Raw genomic sequence first — 22,885 nt, 5'->3', positions numbered from 1 at the left:
TAATTGGGTTCAAAGCAACAGGTAAACTTAGGTAGTCATAATCTTTCAAACCCAAAGGCTTAGCACTAAATCGATAAGTCCTACAATGTAGGAGCTTTTTTTCACCACAATGACCTGTACATTTTAGTCTCAAAGACCCTGAATTAAGTTAATCGCTCTTCAATCCCACCATTTATTATCTGGGGCAATACAATATGTTTATCTTATCATCATCATCCTTGTATGGGCAACGCGGCTAATAAAGTACCTCCCAGAACCAATTACGAAGAAATTTCCTTAACTTGATGTTCCCTGTTCCTGTGAAGAAAAACAAAATTTATTGTGATATAATAGGAGAGACGGATTCCGTAAGTTTATTTGAACTATAAAGGAATCTAATGTTCTTTCCGTAAGCTTCTGGAAGCAAGAAGATTTGGGGCTTTTGATTTAAAATTGAGTTCCGAAAATTAATTAGTTGTTTAGGTTTTAGTCAAAGCCTTGTCTACCACATCTTTTGAACACTTTGTGGTGAAACACATTTCTCAACATAGTTCAGAAGGGACTAAACAGAAACATGGCCTGATATGTTTGTGAGACAAGGACCTGTTCACACTAAGATCCATTGTCAAATTCATAACTGCAATATATAAATGGAATCTTGTTTGGCTGGGTCTTTATGTATTGTCACAAACTGCTCCTTTTGTACCTTTCCTAATCTCGGCTTTATTAAATATAAGTTTTGGAAAGGTACCAGAATTACAGAAAGAAGTGGTAACTCTCCTTTTTTCCATTTTGGGAATAGTTCTGTTGATTTTTTTAAGATTATATTAGCAATGTTTTTTATCCGAGATGAAAATGCTACAGTAAGACTGGCAACCTTTAAGGGGGGGATAGTAATGCAAATAAAATATCGCGAACACGCGAGCACTGGCAAATTCTAATCGACGACACATTCTCAGGATGAGGTTTGTTGTCGCTTATCTGTCTGCCGAAAGATGAATTCCAGAAAGCCTCAACCTTTATCAATTGCAGATGATCTTGCAGGATGCGTTTTAGACGTTGCTAAGGTGTATCCCTGAATAAATTACAAGATCCCGATATGTCTTCTTTCATTCAAAAATAAACAGAACAATTGAATTCCTTCTACTAAATGAATTTTCGGATGTTGCCATTCTTTCTAGGTTAACTTTGGTGGAAAAGTTATAAGAAAGTTTATTTTCTCTGATAATGAATATCTTGTCCACTGTATGTAGGATTGGAAGCCTCAATATCTAGAAAGCTACATGTGGTTACTAAAAAATACAATACGTTCCTACAAATGCCATTTGCGGTATTGAAACGAGGCTGTCACCGAAGCGAGCAGGATATGCAGATGCGTTTACCATTAAAATTAACCCTAATCTAACTTTAGGCGGGGCCTTATTTTAAATAATAGAAAATAAATAAAATTTAAAATGCCAATCTTTTTACCACTAAAGATATAGATTAAACTTTGACGCCATTAAGTTAAAATTCTCGTTCAACTTTCCTGAATGATCGAAGGTGCATGAATTCACATATGCTCAGTCTTTTTTATTTTGTATCCTCTGTAAAGGCATAACCGAGTACTCGTGAATTTCATGAGCAATGACGTGCATCGGATATCATCATATGGGGTCTGAGGTTTTGCCGTTTGCTCAATGTTACTTAAACGTCAGCTTTCACGTAGGGTGCTCCTAGGCTCGAACAATCTGACATCTACCTCCAGTATGCTAAAGCTCCTCTCCACGAGTATATCTGGCTGACAGCTTTTTTTCTAGACGATATAGAACAAGTTTGTCACGTATTTTTACCTGATGAAGTATCTTTCGGACTTAAGAGTAGACTGCGTATATTTGTGTCTGGAACCTGCAGTGGTGGAGCGGCCAGGCATTTTGGACTTAATAATCAAGTTAAAAAGCTCAAATGTGCGCCGCTTTATCGATGAAATATACCTTCCTTTCTGATTTTATCTGCTTTGCAAGCATTCCCAACATTGTTGTACGCGATCACCAAGTCAACATGATTATTTTTTGTAAATGTCGATCTAATGCAAGTACAACATAATTCGCACTAAGCGAATAGTTTAGTCTCATAAACCTTAAGCTGGAAGAGTTCCGAATTAAGATCTTCTCCAACCTGTTTCATCTACATTCTTATAATTCATTCAAATTCATTCAGTCTTAAACTAATCTATATTACCTGATATAATAAACCAATAACCCATATACCCAATTAATGAAACATAAAACTATCATACTTAACTTTGTGGCAGATCTGAATCACTTGAAACTTCTCCCTCTTCGATCTCATCAATACACTTTCTGCTCCTACGCTTTCCATTCACGTGTGTCTTGTAGTGTTGCATGCAATTATCTTGACGAGCGAATTTGGCGCAACATGTTGGCCATGGGCACTGATGTCTTCTCTCACCAGTATGAATACGGTTATGACGAGCTAAGTGACCACTGGTAGTAAAAGGACGAGAACAAACTTTACATATGTAACGACGTTTAGATTCTTTACCACGGGTATGGAAAATTAGTTTCTTTTCAAGGGGGACCATTGAAGTATAACTCCCCACAATGTGCTTGGAATCTTCATTTGTTGCCTTAATATAATTAAGGCTTTCAGTAGAAGCATTATTGATATTGGCCATCATTAACGATGCATCATATGTCATTAACGGAGTATTGTGTTGATGTATCATTGTATGTGGCGATGAGTGCATTACATGTGCTGCTTGAGTTATCGGCAATTGTTGCAGGGGATGATGCTGATGTTGAGGTTGCAGTTGGTGGAACACCATTGGAGGTGCCAATGTTGGAGGCGCGCCTGGCATTGAGTAACCAGGCATAGGAGTCATAGTGATGTTCAGGTACACATGCACAGGAATGTAATTGTTGTTGTACTCTGAGGGTGAAGAAGGTGTGGATGCCATTGATTTCGGTGATGGTAAGCTGGATGATGTTGACTTTGCTTTAAAAGAAGCACATAATGTTTTGGAATACAAGTGTAGTTGATGCAGAAAGTATCCATTTGAAGTAGACTTAGTGATAATTGGTCTCAGAAATGCCAATGGAGACGTAGACAAAATGTTGTCGCAATCACTTGAGGGTACAACTTTGGCGGAGGAAGGGGGAGTTGTTAGTTGAGGTTCCACAGGGGTGTTAGTTCCCATTGTAGGCATTGAACTTAAAGGTTCGTTGGTGAACGGTAAGGTACCCACCAATTCTGTGAACGAGGGTAGCTTTTCGGGAGATGCTGCAATTGTAGGAATGTAAGCCATAATTAATGTGTTTTCTATTTGAAATGAAAACACAACAAAGGGAATTTTATATAATCGAAAAACTCCTTGGGAAGGATGGAGGTCTAAAAAAATATGTGAACACAGAGAAGTAGTTTTTGAATTGAGGTCTAAAAGACGATGATGACTCCAATCCAATGCTAACAAATGGAAACTACTTAAATTATGATAACCAAAGTAATCTGATTTTTGCACCCATCTAATTTGTTTTTAAGAATAGGCAGGTGTAACACTTATATACCAAGAGTGAAGAAACTATTGCGAAGTTTAAGATGAAGGATCTAACAATATTTCCTGCGTGCTTGAAATCAGCTTAAAATAAAGCAAAGAAATACTTGTCCTGACTACACTGTACAACAATCCTTGCATCGGAAATTGGGGAGCGTTAGATGGACTAAAAGAAAATATTATCAGGAAATCAATTGCCACACTAAGCCAAAAAAAAAAAAAAATTCAGTTCCATGCGAAGAGGTATTTTGTGTCTGCGAAGTTAATTTCAACATTAGCCCATGGGAACCTGTCATAAGTTGCTTAATATGTCCAGGCTTTGTCCTTTATGTATTCCCAAGTTACATCTTAAAGCCACTCATAGCTGTCTAACAAAACATCGAGCCGTGAAACCATGATCTTTGATATTGTATCAGTTTAGCCAGACCTTTTTAAATCACTTCGGCCAGGACCCCTGTAGACCTAGGAGTTGTCAAAAGCTGCTGGGAATGTATTCAAACATTGAATTCATTCCACCGTTTGGAATTGCCCTCCGTATCATCGTTACAAAGCAAGATGAAGTTACGTGCTTATTGTTTTGTTTTATCGCAGAGTCTGCTGAACTCAAATAGACATCATCAGTGTCTGCTTTTTTCCCTATTGTCAAGCCTCTTTTTATGCAGAAGCATAAACATATGCGGACATTCTCATGCGTAGGATTGTTTTACAGAAACGTGAAAGTGTCTCGATGAGTGTCTGCATATTCTCTGCTGCACGAAGTTTCAAAGAAGTGGAGAAAGAGAAAGTTAGAGAGCTCAAACATAAGCAGCAATATTTGGACTAAACTATACCTTATTTACCAGGGTTTTCTTCTTTGGCAAAATTCTATCTGCGGCTCATTTACAATTGCTAATCGGGAAACATGAAACCAAACTATTGCTATGTTACAAGTAACGTATTGTAGGAAAATGCCAGAGTTATGAAAGAATCTGAGAATTAAGTACTTCTTGCTTAGTGCACGATATCAATCTTTAAGTAGCAGATTAACGGTTTTAATATTTGCAGAACGTCAATGGTTGTCCGCAGAAAGAAGTTGGGTACTAGTTACTATCAGCGAGTCATGCACTGTGCTGCGATGCGTGACATTAATTATCTGCAAGCATAGAGAATCTATAGAAATTTCAAAAGTTTTAAAACTCTGTACCTGAATAAGAACGAAATTAGTTGTTCTGGACCTTGTTATACACGTACTTGTTAACCAATGGTCTATCGGTTTTCAACACACTACTAAAATGGCTGGTGATATAATGAGACGTGATACAAGTTTTATTAGATGGAAGACACACTTATAGACCGGACCATAAACTCCGCATCCTAAATACTGCCAACATCTCGTAAAGCTCGTAGTCAATTCTTTTGGAAGGACATGCTTTTCTTGACCAATTGCCCTCCTTGTCTTGCCTTGGCCATGATGTATGCTGTTTTGCATGGACTATCTGGAAACAAATGTATTTTCTATATTATTTCAAGCTACCACAATTTTATTGTAAAGAACTGTTAACACCAAAAAAGCCCCACTATGGGTTGGAATAGAACGTTTTGGCTCATAATACCAGCGCTGACTCCGCCTTTTACCTTTATCTACAGCATAAGTTAGTCCAAGATCCTTTATCGCTTATACCTAAAACTGGCTAAAAGAATAATGCCTATTGTAATTTGAATACCACAATAGAATCCTTGGCATGTACAGGATATTCTTAGTCCTCTATGTAACTTCATAATCGGTGTTTAAAATCGTCTGATATAAATTATCTACAACTTCAGTGTTATTGGCAACCTGGCCATCTTTTGCTAATTGCTACCACTATGGATGATAACGTTAAATCGTTAGATTTCGAATTGCTTATTCTTACTAGTAGCATCTTGTTGAATTCATTCCTTATTCTAAATGTAAGGTTAGCACGAACTATTAAATATTAACTCAGTAATTATTTGATGGGGTAAAGAACTGCTTATTTTGTGAATAACGCGAAATGTTAAGGGTGTTATATAGCTTGTTCTATTGTAAATAGTTATTGTCATTCCTGTAGCTTTAAAATTAGACTATTGTTATTCTTCGAACCCTTTGAAAACAAAATTTACAATTAGTGAACCTCCCTTTTAAAGAATTACTGTCCTTCTGTGTGACTATTGTGCTGTAATCCAGACTATTTAGGATGGGATTATTGCCATGCTAATGAACTGCTCTCCGCACTTGAAGCTGGTTTTCAGTTTGTGGCGGTTAGTTTTGATATAGCATAAAACTAAGCCACAGTATCGTTTGTATCTGGGTATTTTAAGAATTTTGCGACAATAATGTATCTCAGTAATTGACATGGATAGGCTCAAATTATTGTCAAGATCCTTGCTGTCGCATTGCATTACTTTGACCAATTTACAAATGGTTTATTTATGTTTGAGCCATTTTTGTGGTCGGTAGCCTTGAGGGGTCTTTTTCCGACAATAAATACTTGTTTGATCTTGATATGGCTGACCTAAACTATATGCACCATCAATTACGAAAAATCACTTTGCTTCCTGCAAGCGTAATTGGTATCTAATCTACTTATAATTCTATCCTATTTAAAAAAGCTAACTTATAGGTTGTATTCAATGTAGCAATCGAAATGAAATCTTCACAAACACGTTTACCAATTAAGTCTTACCTTCGTATACTGTTTAGTAATGAGATGCTAGAGTAGTATAACTTTGTGATCACATTCTCAGAACTTTTGTCATACTTTTGCTTGTGGCCGTCGATACAAAAAATTAGTGATGTTGCATCAAACTGAAAAATAGAAGACAGCTGAGTTTTAAGTATTTAGCCATCGTACATTCATTATGCCCTTTTTGCACCCTCTGTATAGCGCAGGCAGGTAATGACAGCTAAGAAAAATTCTGCTGCTCGATATGAACTTGTGTAGCAAGATAGTTGCTAAGAAGACCAAACCACAGTTTCATGTTTGCTGCATTCAAGCATTCGTCCTTTGGGAAAAATTTCACCCATCACTATTACATACAAGTTCTTTTGCGGTACTTGAAATTAGCACACTTAAACTCATTACGAAGTACCGCGCAGCTATAATAGTGAAGGCTATTCCGTGTTGTTTTATGATACTCTGCATATTTGGGTCACAATACTAAGTTGCAGAACATCATATCATCCTCTTTGCTGACTGACCCCACCAAGAGTACATTTCGCTTTGCGCTTCCAGTTCCATATTCATGTCTAAGAGCAACCTACAGTAGAGATTTTGTTAAATAGTATAACTGCCAAAAACCGTAGCGTCGATTGTTGGTCACGAATGTATATACAAAAAGTGCAAAATAATTGTGGTATAGGGGGGTCATCTCAAATTGGGTTAGTGGTTGAACTCGATGTTCCGGACTAGCTACCCGGTATGCAATGCAATATAGCGCATGTACACAAATTCTTTATAACTAAGGTACGAAAGCAGGTTCAGTGAAAAAAAAATCGGATCACAAAAACCCGTTAAGGGGAGTTCTTTGTTAGATTTCATTTAAAATTCAAGATCGTAATTGAGCATTTCCACAAATCTAAAGGGAAGGGGAGCACGCGTTCTGGCTTACAAGGTCTTCATCGAATGCGATGGACTTTTCTACTGCACTTCAATTTCAAAGTCCGCTAATTTCATTTGGCTTTCTTTCTCTCCAGAGTGACTGACTTTAATTTACTGAAGACATACGTCCCTCAAATTATGCATAAAAGATGGTTGCGAAAATATAACACATAATTAGTTAAGTGATTATGTAATGGATGCGGTCACGTGAGATTTGATTATTCCCAAACGAAGGCACTACGTTTAAAGCTGTAATGATTCCTAACTAACTAAGATCTTTTATGCGTTTAGCACCTTAGAAAAATGTTGAGAATTGCCAGACGGTTTATTTCGATCACCGAACGTAGTTCAGTTAAGTTACCGTTCATTCCATTGGTCTCCGAGAACGGTATTCCGGATGCCATTGGTAATACTCCACTTTTGAGATTACCCAAGTTATCCCAAGAATTAAAGAGAAATATTTATGCTAAGGCTGAATTCATGAACCCTGGTGGATCTATTAAGGATCGTGCCGCATTATTTATTATTAAGGACGCTGAAGAAAAGGGTTTAATTAAACCTGGAGGAACCATTGTTGAAGGTACTGCTGGTAATACTGGGATTGGATTAGCACATGTATGTCGTAGTCGTGGATATAACTGCGTCATCTACATGCCAAACACCCAATCCAAGGCTAAGATTGAGACATTGAAACTTTTGGGCTGTGAGGTGCACCCTGTACCTGTCAAACCCTTTGATGATCCAATGAATTATAATCACCAAGCAAAAAGACATGCTGATTCTTTGGAAAATGCTGTGTGGACCAACCAATTCGATAATACTGCCAACAGACAAGCACACATTGAAACCACTGGACCCGAAATTTGGACCCAATTGGATGGGAACGTGGATGCCTTCACCTGCTCCACTGGTACTGGAGGTACGTTTGCTGGTGTTACACGGTATTTGAAAGAGATCTCTGATGGGAAGACCAAGAGTTTTTTGGCAGATCCTCCTGGATCTGTGCTTTACTCTTACATTAAATCCAATGGTAAGGAAATCGTCAGAGGAGGTTCATCTTTCACTGAAGGTATTGGACAAGGTAGAGTTACTGATAATTTGGCTGGTGATATAGAGTTGATTGATGATGCCATTCAAATTCCTGATGAAGAATCTATTGTCATGTTGTATCGGTTGTTAGATGAAGAAGGACTCTATTTGGGAGCTACTGGTGCCCTTAACGTTGTTGCTGCTACTAAGGTTGCAAAGTTATTACCTGAAGGATCTAATGTGGTTACCATTCTTGCTGATTCAGCCCATAAGTATTCTGATCGGATCTTTTCAAAGCAATGGTTGGAGTCTAAGGGGTTTTATCTGGTGTTACCGGACCATTTGAAGAAGTATGCGGTATTAGACTAAGCATATATATAAGAGTATCTACATATAAGATCTCTATCTTCATATAAGATCTCTATCTACATATAAGGTATATATATATGTAAAGAAGAGCATACAAATGTATCCACTATGTCTTATAATATGTCTATCTTACATGAAAATTTTCAATTTGGTACCCACACGCCCTTCTCAAAAAAAATTTCGTTTACAGAAACTCACATTAAACTTTAGATAGAAGCCCACCCACTCCATCAAAGATCAGTGGAGTGAATTCGTCTTCGTAGGCAAGTAGTAAAGCGAGACAGGAGAAAGAGAAGGAAAAGGTATACATCTAATCATATATTGGGAAGAGGATATATACTGGGAAGAAGATTTGTATTGGAGATCATTTCGTTTGCGTGTGGTTGACTGATTCATTAAAGAGACTTAAGACATCGACAAAAGCAACAACATTATACGACGTTATACAACATTATACAATAGCAGCAATATAATATGGAACAACAGATTCTCCAGGCTGTTGAGATCGCTTTGAGCGGTACTTCAGATGTTGCCTTGAAGAATCAAGCTATTGAGTTTGTTAATAACATAAAGAGTACTCCAGAAGGTTACAAGTCATGTGTGGACATTTTGTTGAAGTCCGTTGAAGGAAATAGCATCGGTCTGAGTGGCGCAGTGCTATCAGGTTCTGGGGCAGATTCAGGTGCCGATTCAGGAGCTGGGGCTGGAGGTAGCTCGGTGGCGGCTTCTTCAGGTAAGAATAATACCAATGGTGATGCAACAACTAAGCATCAACTTGACGACAATTTGAAGTTCTTCATCTATCAAGTCATTGACGAATACATGGACAAGTTGAACTCGGAAGAACTCTTTGGTTTGAATGAATCTCTCTTCAAGGTGTTGGGGTTCTATGTGGAAAAGGGGATACAGGATGCCACCTACTTGAAGAACAAGTTTTCCGCTCTTTTCGGTCAATTGTTTTGTCGGGTGTATTTGAATGTTTATCCCAATTTCTTGAACCATTGGTTAAAGCTATTTGCAACGGGGAACATGATAGCAGCCGATTATTACATTAGAGTGTTGATCTGCATACATCTGGAAATAGCTGATAGATTGATCTCCCGTTCCAGAGAGATTCAAGAACGTTCAAACTTGTTGAAAGATGCCATCAGAGAAGAAGATATGAATTCCTTAGTCACTTCTTGGTCTACAATACTTGTTAACCCATCCAATTATACCCCAGAAATCATTAATAATACCATCAAAGTGATCGGTCAATACATTGACTGGATGGATATCAGTTTATTTGTTGGCAACGACTTCCTTAATAGCTTATTTCAATATCTTTCTGTTGTCCAACAACGTCGAGAAACTTCGTTGACTTTAGTGGAAATCACAAGCAAGAAAATGAAACCATTAGCCAAATTAGAATTAATTTCTCTCTTGAATTTGACTTCTATCATTGACTCTATCAATCTAGCTGATGTTGATGTTGAATTCGCAGAAGCTCTTGCAAAATTAGCAAATCAGGTTGGTATTGAGTTGATTTACGTTTTGGAAAATGATTCAAGTTTGGTGGAACAAGTAAGAGTTCAATTGTTCAAATTGTGGCCCTCAATTTTCCGTTTCCTCGAACATGAATATGATGACGTCTCTATCCAGGTCTTTCATTTCATCCAAACTTTTCTTTTAGCATGGAAGAAACAACAGCATTTGAATGACGTGGATTTATTATCTTCGTTGCTCAATAAAATCATTATGAAAATGAAATTCGATGATGATGACGATGGTGATGATGAAGATACAATTGAGCAGTTTAACGACGTTAGAGTAAAGTTGAAAACAATGCAAGATACCATTACTATTTTGAAACCCGAATTATTTTTGGAAGCTATCCCTTTGGTAATCCAAGAATCTATATTTAAATCTAAAGATCCTCAGGATTGGAGAAAACTAGAATTGGGATTATATGAATTGAATAATTTCAGTGATTCCTTGAAGAATAATCATATAAATGTTCCAAAAACTCAAATCAATAGTTCCAAGCCATACTTAATATTCCAGGAATATTTGATTCAATTAATCAATTCCGACTTTATATTAAATGTCAGTCATCCATTAATTCAAACTGCATTCTTCGAGTTGATTGTTAGACACTACAATTTTCTTGTTTCAACCAACCACCAATTGACATTCAGAATCTTGAATGTTTTTGCCAGTCCCTTGGGATTATATAATTCCAATGATACTGTAAGATTAAGATGTTGGTATTTATTCCAGAGATTTTTAAAGTTAACCAGACCTTCCATATCTGAGGCAGCATTCCTCGATGAATTGGTGATTAAGTTACAACCATTGTTGGAAATCAAACCTGAGATGCCCGAACCAGCTGATAGTGATGAAGAACTGGAACTTAACTCAAACTTTAAAAATCAATTATACATTTTTGAATCGATCGGGTTGATAATAATGTTATCTTCTATCGATAATGCATTAAAATTAAAACTCATAGACTTGGTTTTCCAACCATTATTCAACACTTTAGAGAGTTGTATACAAAGAAAGGATTCAGCAGCATCTCCTGAAGAATTACAATTACTCGCATTGCAAGTTAGTCATTCCTTAATGGCTATTAGTATATTTGCAAATGGTTGTATAGCTGAATCCGTAACAAAGTACAGTCCGGAAATAGTTGATCGTTTCAATTCTGCTTCTACTGTGGTGTTGATTTCTTTAGAAAACTTTTCCAAGTTTGAATCTGTTAGAGAAGCATCCAGATCTGCGTTTGCAAGATTTATTCCAATTTTGAATGGACTTATACGTAATCATTTGTCCAAATTGATTTCATTAATTCTTGCAGCCGGGAACTTAAAGATTGCTGAGTTGAATGATTTCTTACCATTCTTGGGACAAATTGTGCACAAGTATCAGAAGGATGAAAGTATTTATCAATTATTGAACAATTCAATGACCCCAGTTATTGATAAGGTTTTCCAAATGTTAAGTGAACGTGAGAATGAATTGATTCCAGATTTGGTTAGATCCAAGAATCTGTTGAAAAGATCACTTATGAACTTCTTTTCCAATCTTACCATCAACCATTCATTGTCTTTGATTGTGACTGAGACCAATAAGCAGAAACTTCCCCTTGTGGTTAACTCGTTTATTGAGTTTTCCTATGAATTGAACGACACCACTGTCTCGAAGTTGGCCATCACCCAATTGATTAATATGGTTACAGTTTTCGGTAAAGATGATAAAATTAACGATTCATTAGATCAATTTGGACAAGCCTTGCCTCCAGTTGAAGGGATCAGTGAGTTTTTGATGAACAAGGTTATTCAATTGGCCTTTGAGCTTCCATTCCAAAACCAACAGTTTAACATTAAGGATGCACAATATAGATTAGTTGCGCAAGAGATCTCGTTACTATTGAAAACGTACTATCAGATTAAAGGCGATGAGTTTCTTGCCAACTTGTCCAACTATTTGACTACCATGGGGTTATCACAAGAGCTTATGAACGATTTCGGAACCAACTTGGTGAGCTTGGACCAAAGACAGTTTAAAAAGTACTTTGTTTCATTTGTGACCGAGTTGAAGAAGTGAAGAAATACAATACGACTACACACCACTACTACTGCAAATATTACCATTGAAATTACGACAAAAAATAATAGAAAAATCCCAATAGGGTGTACGTGTACCTCTGATGCTAATTGTATATAGAGTAGGAGTAATCAGAGCATAATAGCATAAATATAATATAGTATATCAGTTTATAGTTTATAGTAGGTTTATGTATGAGATGAGATGAGATGAGATGGTCTGTTTTGTGTAACGTATTTTAATGATCTTCTCAAGATTTCGTAGTCGAAAATTTTTCTAACAAACATTACAAGAGCTATCAGTGACGGCTTTAAAACATACTAATTCGATTGTAAGATGGCATTGGTTGTTCCGAAGGAAGGGATGGTTGTCCCTCCCAAGGACTCGGAGGAAATAGCGTTGGAGAAGCTTGTGTTTGGAGACATGGAGGGATTTGAGACCAACTTGAAGAACTTGGATAACTTATATGAGTATTCGTCTGAGGATGAGGAAGAAGACCGAAGTTTCGGTAGTGGATCTGAGAGCGACGAGAATGAGTTGGAACATGTTCAAGACGAGGATTTATTTACAATAGACGGCGGGGAAGCGATGGACATAGATGAGGAGCCTGGTGCAGTGTCTGACGATGATGAGGAAGACTCTGACTCCGACTCTGACTCTGATGATGCATGGAATGATAGTGATGATGAAGAGATGAGCATTTCGTTAACGTCATCGGATAAGCTCAAGAAATTGAGGAAACTCGAGACGGATAAGGTGATTAGTGGTAGAGCATATGTCACCAGGTTAAGAAGCCAATTTGAAAAGATATATCCTAAACCGCAATGGGCCGAGAAGTTAATACAAGGAATAGATGATGATGATAATGAAGATGAAGATAATGATCATGAAGAGGACGAAGAGGATGATAGTAATGAAAGGCCCGATACCAATTCTATATTGAATATTTTGCATTCGAGTGAAAAGTTCGTAATAACCAAACAACTTAAGCTCATTTCCCCTAATAAGATTTCTGTCACCAGATTGAAGGATGCCAACTATCAGCGTGTTTCCAAAGGTGCGATTCAGTCTCTTTCTTTCCATCCTACACACCCTCTTTTGTTGACTGGAGGATTCGATAGAACCCTAAGAGTATACCATGTTGATGGGAAGATCAACCGGTTTATATCGTCGTTGCATTTGCGGAACTCTCCCGTGACTACATGTCAGTTTTCACCTTTGAAAGACGAGAACTTGGTGTATGCTGCTGGTCGTAGACGGTACATGAACAAATGGAACTTGAATACTGCCGAGGTTGAGAAGGTGTCGAGAATGTATGGCCATGAACAATTTCAAAGATCGTTTGAGTATTTCAAAGTGTCTCCTAAAGGTACCTACCTTGGGTTAACCGGGTCCAGTGGTTGGTGTAACTTGTTGAATGGTGTTACGGGTCAATGGATACGAGGGTTTAAGATAGAAGGAACAATTATAGATTTCGACTTTAGCAGAGACGAGTCCTTCATAGTCATCATCAACACAGCTGGAGAAGTATGGGAATATGAACTTGGGTCAGCCTCAGCGTCGTCACCATCAGCCTCCAAGAAGTCCAAGACTCACAATAAAATATTACGCAGATGGAATGATGAAGGTGGTGTGGGCATTACTAAAGTTAAGCTTGGAGGTCCTAAGAACAGATGGCTTGCTATTGGTACCAACAATGGGTTGGTTAACATTTATGATCGTCAACAGTTACTGAATGGCTCAATTAAACCAATTAAAACAGTGGAAAACTTGGTCACCTCGATCTCTACTTTACAATTCTCTTCTGATGGACAAATCTTATGTATAGCATCAAGAGCAAAAAGAGATGCCTTACGTTTGATCCATTTACCTTCAGGTACCGTCTATAGTAATTGGCCCACTAGTGGCACTCCATTAGGAAGAGTTACAGCCGTGGGCTTTTCGCCAAATAATGAACTTTTGGCCATTGGTAACGAAGCCGGGAAGGTAACCTTGTGGCGATTGAACCACTACTAGAATAGTAAATAGCATTATAGGGTTGAAATAAAATGGTAGTATTCTCATTATGGTTATTAGTATCCTTTTCTTATGTAATCAAATGATACGTTCTGCGCTACCGTCTATTTGCTTTGGCCTCGGTAGCTTAAACCCCACACAATAATTATAACACTAGCAACTTTCCTCTTGTTCTCCTGGTTCCATCATGTCCAATCTATACAATCAATTGGGGCCTCAAGGGAGAGCTCTTCTAAACAGACAGCCACCAGGTTCCAATCAGACGGTCGTGTATGAGAATGATAATCCTGTTCCTCAAGACCTAGACTTCTTAGTCAATGAACTAAGAAGTCCGTACCCTGACACAACCATACAAAAGATCATGGGGTTCATGTACCATTATTTACCGTTCATCAAGTTAGAATATAACTTACGAATTGTGTTATCAAGTTTCCTCAATAACTCTGTGACTTTTGGTGTCGTTGCTCCTCCTTTTGAAGAGTCGTATCAAATCGTAGAGCTCTTTAGGGCCGTTGCTGAAAAGAAGTTAAAGGTGAGTCAGCCTACGCTTTCTATCAAGACATGGTACTCTGTTGTGACGCGAGAATTGGTCAACTTTGTTGCCTACAACCCTTTTCAGAACTCTTGGAAAGTGATCCCGGTGATAGCTGGGTTGATGTTGGCTAAGAGTATACGATATGAGGTGTGTTCTGGGGTTGAATACGGTTGGTTTTTTAGGGAGACAGACGAGAAACTTCATAGATTGTTTGTCGAATGCTTACGTAACTCTTTGACGGGGTACCAAAGCAAAGACGTTGTAAATTTGGTGTTGATGTCTTATGCTGTAGTCTTTAATAGAGAAGATGCTAGTGTCAAGTCTTATACTGGCAATGTTGCACCTGAGTTCATGATATCCAAGTTAGTGGAGCTAATTTTCAGTTCAGAGTACCCTCTCAGTGCCAATGCTTACAGGGAGTTGTTGAAGTTGGACATCCATTCTACCGACGTAGAAGAAGCTCAAGTTCAGAAGATATTGCTGCTGCCGGTGGTAAGAAACTTAAACAAATTGTCATTCTTATTGGAGGCTTATTTGGCAAGCTTACCCCGTACTTCTTCGCTGAAGAGCTTGAAACTGGTGGAAGCCGGTCTTGACACAGTATTGAGCTTCAATAAGGAACTCTTCCAAAGAGTTAGTGGGTCTGTACTTAATCGAGACCCTCTAAGTTGTGCACAAACTCCACTTGAGAGTCATTGTTGGTTCTTCTTGAAGAATGTGTTGTTCACCGAGGTCATTATGTTTCAAGGCATCTTGAGTCGTTTGCTTGTGCCTCCCCCACGGAAACAAAGTCTTCATTTCTTCAGCAGACAATTTGATGACACTGCTGAATGCAAAAAATTATCATTCATGATCCTCTATAATCTTTTCTATACTAATTTCATCCTTTTATCCGTGGGTCAAGGTGGATTTGATAACTATAACTTTGTCTACTATTTGACAGTGGAATTAGCATTGAACAGTCCAGATGTGGAACCCATGGAAGCGTTCACCAGCTCCATTGTCACACACGACTTGAATTGTTGTCTGCCAGAGATGCTCAACGCCGACTATTTAGTCATTAGTAAGGCCTTGTTCATCCTAGGACTTTGGGAAAGCTATGTCCAACACAAGAGCGCCAACGTACGGTTTATAAAGGAGATCATATATCCGTTTTGTTGGAAGATTGTCACCAATAGGCAATTCACCAACCCCGAGATGGTTGAAGGTTGTCATTCAGTATTGTTGATTTGTTTAAGTAATGGTACATGGTTGAATTCTTCATCTACTTCAATCAAAGAGACTTTGGAGTATGTTGGAGTATTAGATTCCCAATTTCCCCAGTTAATCTCTTCACAACAGCTTTCAATAGCCATAGAGTCTATTGGAAAACGACTTTTATCCTCACCAATCCAATACGATAATACGTCCATTCACGCTAATTCTGGTGAAGAGGTCCTTGACTTTTATTATTTCCGTTGTTCAAACACTACCCCAGGTATCATGATCCCCCAAACCTCATTGACTACCCTGGAATCGTTCCCCTCGGCGAGACCAGACATAGAGATTACCTCCCCATCGGCAGTAGGTCCTATTCAATATCAAATGGCCGATAGAGTGATACCTGAAACAACCAGAGAAGCAAAGATCGTGGCGTTTATACGGCTTGTGCCTTATATCCCATTGTCAACGTTTGAACGGTGGTTGAACAAGGTGCTTTCTTTGGTCCAACACAGCAATAGGGCTGAACAGGAGTATTTGCTTAAGATGTACTGGAGAGTTCTTAGTGAAAACTTGGATTCCAACAGGAGTGACTTGGCTATGAGATGGTGGTATGAACGGAAACGTATACCGGAAACGGGACTTATTAAGTCGATGATCTAACTTATGCAGAGGTAGTATAATATGTAGAGCTTACATCACTTTATATGTTCCTGTATATTAACCACTCTTGTCTGCAGTTCTGAAAAATACCATACCGAAGTCATCTCATCTCAAGATGAGCTCCACAACCACCTACATCTTCAATTAACAGTAACGATGGCCAGAAAGAAGTCGGCTGCCAAGAGGGCCAGAGAAGAGGAAGCTAAGCTCAGCAAGGCCGAGACCATTGAAGTCAAGCCATCAAAGGATTCAACCCAGTCAAAGACAGTTGAGCCAACTGTCGCTAGCGACCAAGAAGCACCAGAAGATAACGACGATTCCCTGTCTGAAGAAGAGGATGAATACGGAGAGCTTGTAACCAATGAAGTGGAGGCTGGGATCAACCAGGTGTTGACATATCTTCGTAATAACGAGACCAGCAGGTTGTTGGACCCTAACACCAAGTTCTTTGAAGACCCAGAAACAGCTGTGACAAAGTTGGGCAGCTCGGAGAAGGAGAAGCCCTTGTATTTGAAGGACTATCACCGGATTAACTTGCTTAGTGGTGGATACAAGGATGAAGAGGATGAGGATGAGGAAGGACAAGGACCTGAAAATGATGACGTTAAGCCATTTGCTTTAGAACAGCAAGAGACAAGAGACCAAATCTTGTCTGACATTAAGAAGGCCTTCAATGAAGATCAAGAAGATGACGATGACGATGAAGATGACAACGGCGATGGGTTCTTAAAGAAGAAGAAGACATCTGGTAACGTACTGAATGAGAAATGGGTGCCTCTGTCTCGCTTGCCCAATCCGGAAAGAGACGGCGAAGGTTTCTTAAACTCATTCATCAGTAACGAAGCATGGATTCCTACCAAGGACGATAAGACCATTAACTTGGATAAAATCGATACCGGGGCCGATGCAGACTTTGATGATGCCGTTGAAGATTTCGAACATGCCTATAACTTCAGATATGAAGACCCCAATGCCGCAGAGATCATTTCCTATGCCCGTAATCAAGCCACGGTCAGAAGGTCCGCCACCAACTCGAGAAAGAGACAAAGGGAAAAGAAGAAGGAACAGAAAATACAAGAAGAAAAGGAAACAGATGAGTTGTTCAAGAAGAGAAAGACTCAAAAGATCAATAACGTTATGGATAACTTGAAGAAGATCAAAGAGGCTGTTGGAGAAGACATTGATGATGAGCTTATTCAGAAGGTTTTCGGAGAGTCTTTGTTGGATGATGACTTTGATGATCTTGATTGGGATAACAAGATGGCGCAGATCTTTAATGACGATTTCTATGAAGAGGGCACAGACAAACCACAAGTTGATGATCTTTACGGTGATGATGGCGATGAGGAAGAAGTCAAAAATGGCAGTACGAAGAAGTCAAAAAAGGAACTGTTGAAGGAGAAGAAGTCAGCGAAAAAGGCAAAGGAAGCCATCAAGGAAACGGCCGAGTCAATTGTAGAAGCCAATGCTCTCAAGATTCGTGATGAAGTCGAAGAAGAAAGGGGAAGATCAAAGGGTGTTCAACCAGTTAAATTCAAGTATCGGGAAGTGTCACCGGAATCATTCGGTCTTACCACCAGAGACATTTTATTGGCTGACGATAAGCAATTGAATCTGTACATTGGGATGAAGAAGTTTGCTCCTTATAAGCCCAAGGAAGCGGCACTTAAGGATAAGAGGAAGTACACCAAAAAGAAGCAATTACAACAGTGGAGATATGAAACGTTTAATGATAGAAATGGTCCTTCAAAACAGGAAGGAGAAGCCGATAACGAGATATGGCTTCCGATGGAAGAACTCGAAGAACCAAAACGTAAAAAGAGAAAGCATAATAAGTAGGACACCGAAACACCGAACATGAAAAGATCAACTACATAATGTATGACACCCGCACACCAAGTAATTATATAAAATGCATATACTATTAAATTAATCATATTTGTCAGGAAAACTAATGATAGACTTTGCGGGACCCAGTTTCTTTTTGGATCTCAAGCCGAGGCTCTTCAAGCTCTTTATTGATCTAGAAGACCCAGCAACGTTTGTGGTCTCGGTGTCATTGACACTCTTCAACCAAAGGGATGATAAGTATGTAGACACAGTGATGAAGAATATCATAACACCCACGATACCAAAGAACCAGCCTAAACCTGGGTGCAGAGAAGTTTCACCTGGGATTGTCACGTTCATACCAAACAACCCAGTGACAAGATTCAAAGGAATAAGAATAGTACCCAAAAGAGTAATCTTAGAGAACATCTTGGTCACCTTATTGTTGGCATTGAACGATTCAACTTGAAGCTGGGCCAAATAGTTGGAATGGGCTCTAGAGAAGATTTTTTCATAGGCCACCAAGTTCTGAAACATAGTGACAACGTGATCTTGAATATCACCCAAATACAATGCAATATCGGCACGTGGTTGTGCTCTGTATATTTGGTTGGGAAGCAGGTATTGGAAGTTGCCATGAGCTCCTGGTCCAGGTCCAAATTGAACTCCTGGGTTTGCATTCCCACCAACAGAGCTATAAGAATGCGTACCTGCATTAGCTGCTGCTGCTGAGTTTTGAGCATTCAAAGACACAGACGAAGAATGATGGTATCCGGTACCAGTGCCAGTGCCGGTTGGTGGAGGCGAAGAAGCAACTTGAGTACTTGGATAACCAGAAGATAAGTTGACATTGGAAGGAATATAGTTTGGTGGAAGATTAGAAAACTCATCTTGACATCTCTTAGCAAACATCTTAATCACATCAGCTTTACCTGAAAGCAATCTCATCAACGTCATCACTTTCCGCCTTGCTTCACCAATACGACGCAACATGGTTGAAAAATCAGTAGAGTTGAACAATACCAAGTCTTCAATTGCATCTGCTTCATACTCAATACTTTGAATCACAGGAGCAAACCCATCGGTAATGTCATCGATAATGGCATAACAAATCCAATCTGCTGAGACGTCAACGTAGTCACGCAATTGTCTGACTCTTCTTCTGACGTTGGCAGCATGAGGAATAGGAGAAAAGTGGAAGGTCATGATACCTTCACGGAAGACAACAATATAAACGTTAATGGGTTCCAAGTATTCTTCGGATTCCTTATCGGGTTCAAAAGTATGGAAACACACAAAGTAATAGTTTCTAAATAATTCAACCTTTTCACGGGTTTCTTGCATACGAATATCTTCAGCAGTCAATGGATGGATACCAAAGGCCTTAGCAAGCATTTTCATTTCCGAATCCGTAGGACAACTACAATCTAACCACCAAGTGCATTCGCCATTCTTGAACAATTCGCGAACGGTTTCACCAGGAGCTAAAAGCGATTGCATATCAGGAGCATGAACCGTTTCATCGGAATCAGATGTGAAGAACGAAAACCGATCAGGAAGTGATGTTGGGCCACCTTCAGTAATTGTAGTTCCTCCAAAGTTCACGTTATCAGATGAAGAAGTATCATTGACTACTTTTTGAGAAGTTATTCCTGGGAATCTGTTGGTTGACTTCTTTTCCATAAATAAAATGTCATCGTCATGAGAGCTGGAACGAGAAATGGCTGACGATTGGATGGAAATATTGTCATTTGCCAATGGATCAGTTGGAATGGCACCAGGAAGGTTTTGGGAAACATCAGAAGCAACTACATTATCACCACCTGTAGCAGAGGAAACAATGTTTTGGGCTCTGCTTCTGATTTTCTCCAAGAATCCTCCTGTTTGCTTTCCATCTTGCAGACCTGAACGTTTAATTACACCACCAGAAGTAGTAGTACGTTTCAAGATATCAGTATTCATAGCCATTTGATGTTGTCTGTAAATTTGTTCTTCACGTTCACTGTTAATAAACTCTTCAATCTCATCAAAATCAATTCCCTTTACTCTGACATGGTCTCTGACCATAGGAAAACAAACGTCTTCTTCTGTTTCTTGAGACGAACGCAGGGCTCTAGAATCAACTTCACTTTCGCTGGTGGCATTAGAGGGACGTCTGTGCCGAGAAGAAGCAACAGTATCAACAGTACGAACCTTGGACAAGTTATGGCCACCATCATCATTGTCAAAAGAAGGACGTCTTCCTGATGAAGGAGGAGCATTCAAGGTATTACTTCTTTCATTACCAGTACCACCACCAGACAAAGGTCCTGCGACAACACTATGTTTTCTACTGGGAGCCGTGGAAGAAGTCGAAGCAGGGGCATTCCCACCCAGTTTGTTCATAAGGATACCACCACTGGTTGAAGTAATCAAAGGTGTAGGAGGATGCATTGAGCTTGAACGATTAGACAATTGAGGTTTATAGATTGGAACTGGGGGTTGTTGAGCAAAGTTAGAGGCATCTTCTTCATCATCATCATCATGTTGTCCAATAAGATAATCCCTTCTCAAAGAACCCATACTCAGTTGGTGACGACCACTACCAGTGGGAGCACCTTCACTAACACTAAGTTTCCTAGGGGGTAAAGAGGCAGGTTGGTTTCTATGGTCATTCAAATGCTGGTCATCAGGGGTACCTGATCTTCCCAAAACGTCTCTTGAATGTGACGTATCAGAACGATAACTCTCGAGATCAGACATAGTTATTTTGAATACAAAGTGGGTTAAAACTCAGTTGTGTCTAACGTAAGCAGCACACACAGTTGGAAGCAGACTGACTACCGGGTCAGAGTCAGTATTTCATTCGCGGATCTCCGATCACAGGAATCTCGAAAGCGTCTTGTACTCCGTTTCCTTATAAAGGGGTGGAGGAGAGGGTGATAAGAGAGCGGTCTTATTCACCGGTGTGGCATAGAGATGTCGTTAATAAATTATTCTTTGCAAAAGAAGAAGGCGATGAAGATGTTTAAATTTTTCTAGTGGTTCACTTTTTTAATTAAATTTTCGCTCCTGCAGGTACGAGAGGCAAAAGCCGCCGTGTCCACGTTGGTGAGTATATGCAGTTTGGCAGGATGGACCTTAAACGTTAGTCATTGAGAGGTTCCGTGGGACTTTGGTCTCGTAAGTGCATACTACTAGTACTACAGTAATACAGCTAGACGGTCAGAGAGTACTATTAGCTATTGCTATCAGTGTTAGTTATCTTATAGTGTACATTAACCGACTCTATATATAGCTACCGTGAAATAAATCCCTCTCACACAAAGCAGCGATAATCTCAGGTTTTTTTTGACGCAAATGAGCTGAGCCTCTTGGGGTATGTCCTAAAACGGTGAGGCTACAAACTAAACCCAATCAATAGGATTCTTCAATACCTCAACAAGTTTGGCCTCTTCGGAACCTTGCTCTGGATGGTGATCGTATAGCCATGAAGCTGTACGAGGTAAAGACATTAAAATACTTTCTACCCGAGATCCAGGCGTTTGTAAGCCGAACTTGGTACCTCTATCTAAGACCAAGTTGAATTCCACATATCTACCTCTACGAATTTGTTGCCATTGTTTTTGAGCTTCTGTGAATGGAGTATCTTTACGACGAGCAATGGTGGGTAAGTAAGCTGGAAGGAAGGCATCGAAACAGGATTCAACAATGTGTAAGATTTCATCTGCTGGTTTATCATCAAAATCATCAAAGAAAATACCTCCAACACCTCTGGTTTCACCTCTATGCGTGATATAAAAGTATTCATCACACCATTTCTTCCACTTAGGATAAAGAGACGTATCGTATTTATCCACAGCATCTTTATGTTGTTGATGGAACAATTGAGCATCTTCCGGATATAAGTAAGATGGAGTTAAATCTGCACCTCCACCAAACCACCACGAATTAACTTTCCCTGTGGTAGGATCAGAAGTTTCAAAATAACGATAATTGGCATGGGTTGTAGGCGCATGAGGATTATTAGGGTGAATGACCATACTTAATCCACAAGCAAAGAATTTAACTGAACCTTCATTAGTGGCTAAGCTTTTATGATCCACTCTCATTCTAACAACGGCTTCTGGAGGTAGAGTACCGTGAACAACAGATATGTTGACACCACCTTTTTCGAAAGTTTCACCGTCAACTAATACCATGGACTCTCCTCCACCACCATTGTCACCTCTAGACCATTTATCAACTTTGAATTTGACAGTGTCCAATGATTCAAGACCTTGGGTGATTTCCTGTTGTTTCAACCGGATCAACGCTTCCATCCGGTCTTTGACTGGAAGACTTGAGTCATGGATAGAGGAAGCTGGGATGGTCATGATGTCGTTAGCAGTAGTACTAATTGTAGTGATGGTATTCGCTTGGGTAGCTTGTTCAGTCAATGGTATCACCGAAAGTTTAAATACTTTTCACAACCAGACCGGACCTTATCCTGTTGGTTGGTGCGCGACTATATTGATGCGACAAACAGGCCATCAACTAGTTGGC

At 39.2% G+C, this 22,885-nt stretch overlaps 7 protein-coding genes across 7 annotated transcripts; 5 read left to right on the top strand and 2 right to left on the bottom strand.

Moving 5' to 3' along the window:
* Positions 1 to 7,434: 7,434 nt before the first annotated feature.
* Positions 7,435 to 8,529, top strand: KQ657_001690 (uncharacterized protein; the record flags this gene model as incomplete). The annotated part of the gene is made up of 1 exon (XM_043192476.1): positions 7,435 to 8,529. The coding sequence occupies one exon, from the start codon at positions 7,435 to 7,437 to the stop codon at positions 8,527 to 8,529; it is 1,095 nt and encodes a 364-aa protein (XP_043048140.1).
* Positions 8,530 to 9,003: 474 nt separating this feature from the next.
* On the top strand, positions 9,004 to 12,117 carry LOS1 (Ran GTPase-binding protein; the record flags this gene model as incomplete). The annotated part of the gene is made up of 1 exon (XM_043192475.1): positions 9,004 to 12,117. The coding sequence occupies one exon, from the start codon at positions 9,004 to 9,006 to the stop codon at positions 12,115 to 12,117; it is 3,114 nt and encodes a 1,037-aa protein (XP_043048139.1).
* Positions 12,118 to 12,453: 336 nt separating this feature from the next.
* On the top strand, positions 12,454 to 14,133 carry UTP18 (Utp18p; the record flags this gene model as incomplete). The annotated part of the gene is made up of 1 exon (XM_043192474.1): positions 12,454 to 14,133. The coding sequence occupies one exon, from the start codon at positions 12,454 to 12,456 to the stop codon at positions 14,131 to 14,133; it is 1,680 nt and encodes a 559-aa protein (XP_043048138.1).
* Positions 14,134 to 14,320: 187 nt separating this feature from the next.
* PEX8 (Pex8p) lies at positions 14,321 to 16,531 on the top strand (the record flags this gene model as incomplete). The annotated part of the gene is made up of 1 exon (XM_043192473.1): positions 14,321 to 16,531. One exon carries the CDS (start codon positions 14,321 to 14,323, stop codon positions 16,529 to 16,531), a length of 2,211 nt encoding a protein of 736 aa, XP_043048137.1.
* Positions 16,532 to 16,687: 156 nt separating this feature from the next.
* Positions 16,688 to 18,370, top strand: KRI1 (uncharacterized protein; the record flags this gene model as incomplete). The annotated part of the gene is made up of 1 exon (XM_043192472.1): positions 16,688 to 18,370. One exon carries the CDS (start codon positions 16,688 to 16,690, stop codon positions 18,368 to 18,370), a length of 1,683 nt encoding a protein of 560 aa, XP_043048136.1.
* A 90-nt stretch (positions 18,371 to 18,460) lies between these two features.
* ALR1 (Mg(2+) transporter) lies at positions 18,461 to 21,103 on the bottom strand (the record flags this gene model as incomplete). Its single annotated transcript, XM_043192471.1, has 1 exon — positions 18,461 to 21,103. One exon carries the CDS (start codon positions 21,101 to 21,103, stop codon positions 18,461 to 18,463), a length of 2,643 nt encoding a protein of 880 aa, XP_043048135.1.
* A 644-nt stretch (positions 21,104 to 21,747) lies between these two features.
* Positions 21,748 to 22,716, bottom strand: HEM13 (coproporphyrinogen oxidase; the record flags this gene model as incomplete). Its single annotated transcript, XM_043192470.1, has 1 exon — positions 21,748 to 22,716. One exon carries the CDS (start codon positions 22,714 to 22,716, stop codon positions 21,748 to 21,750), a length of 969 nt encoding a protein of 322 aa, XP_043048134.1.
* Positions 22,717 to 22,885: the final 169 nt, after the last annotated feature.

This window comes from Scheffersomyces spartinae (assembly GCF_019049425.1).
Source record: "Scheffersomyces spartinae strain ARV_011 chromosome Unknown scaffold_17, whole genome shotgun sequence".
Lineage (NCBI taxonomy): Eukaryota > Fungi > Ascomycota > Pichiomycetes > Serinales > Debaryomycetaceae > Lizanozyma > Lizanozyma spartinae.
The sequence above is the reverse complement of the archived record's forward strand: the minus strand, read 5'-3'. Positions and strand labels throughout refer to the sequence as shown.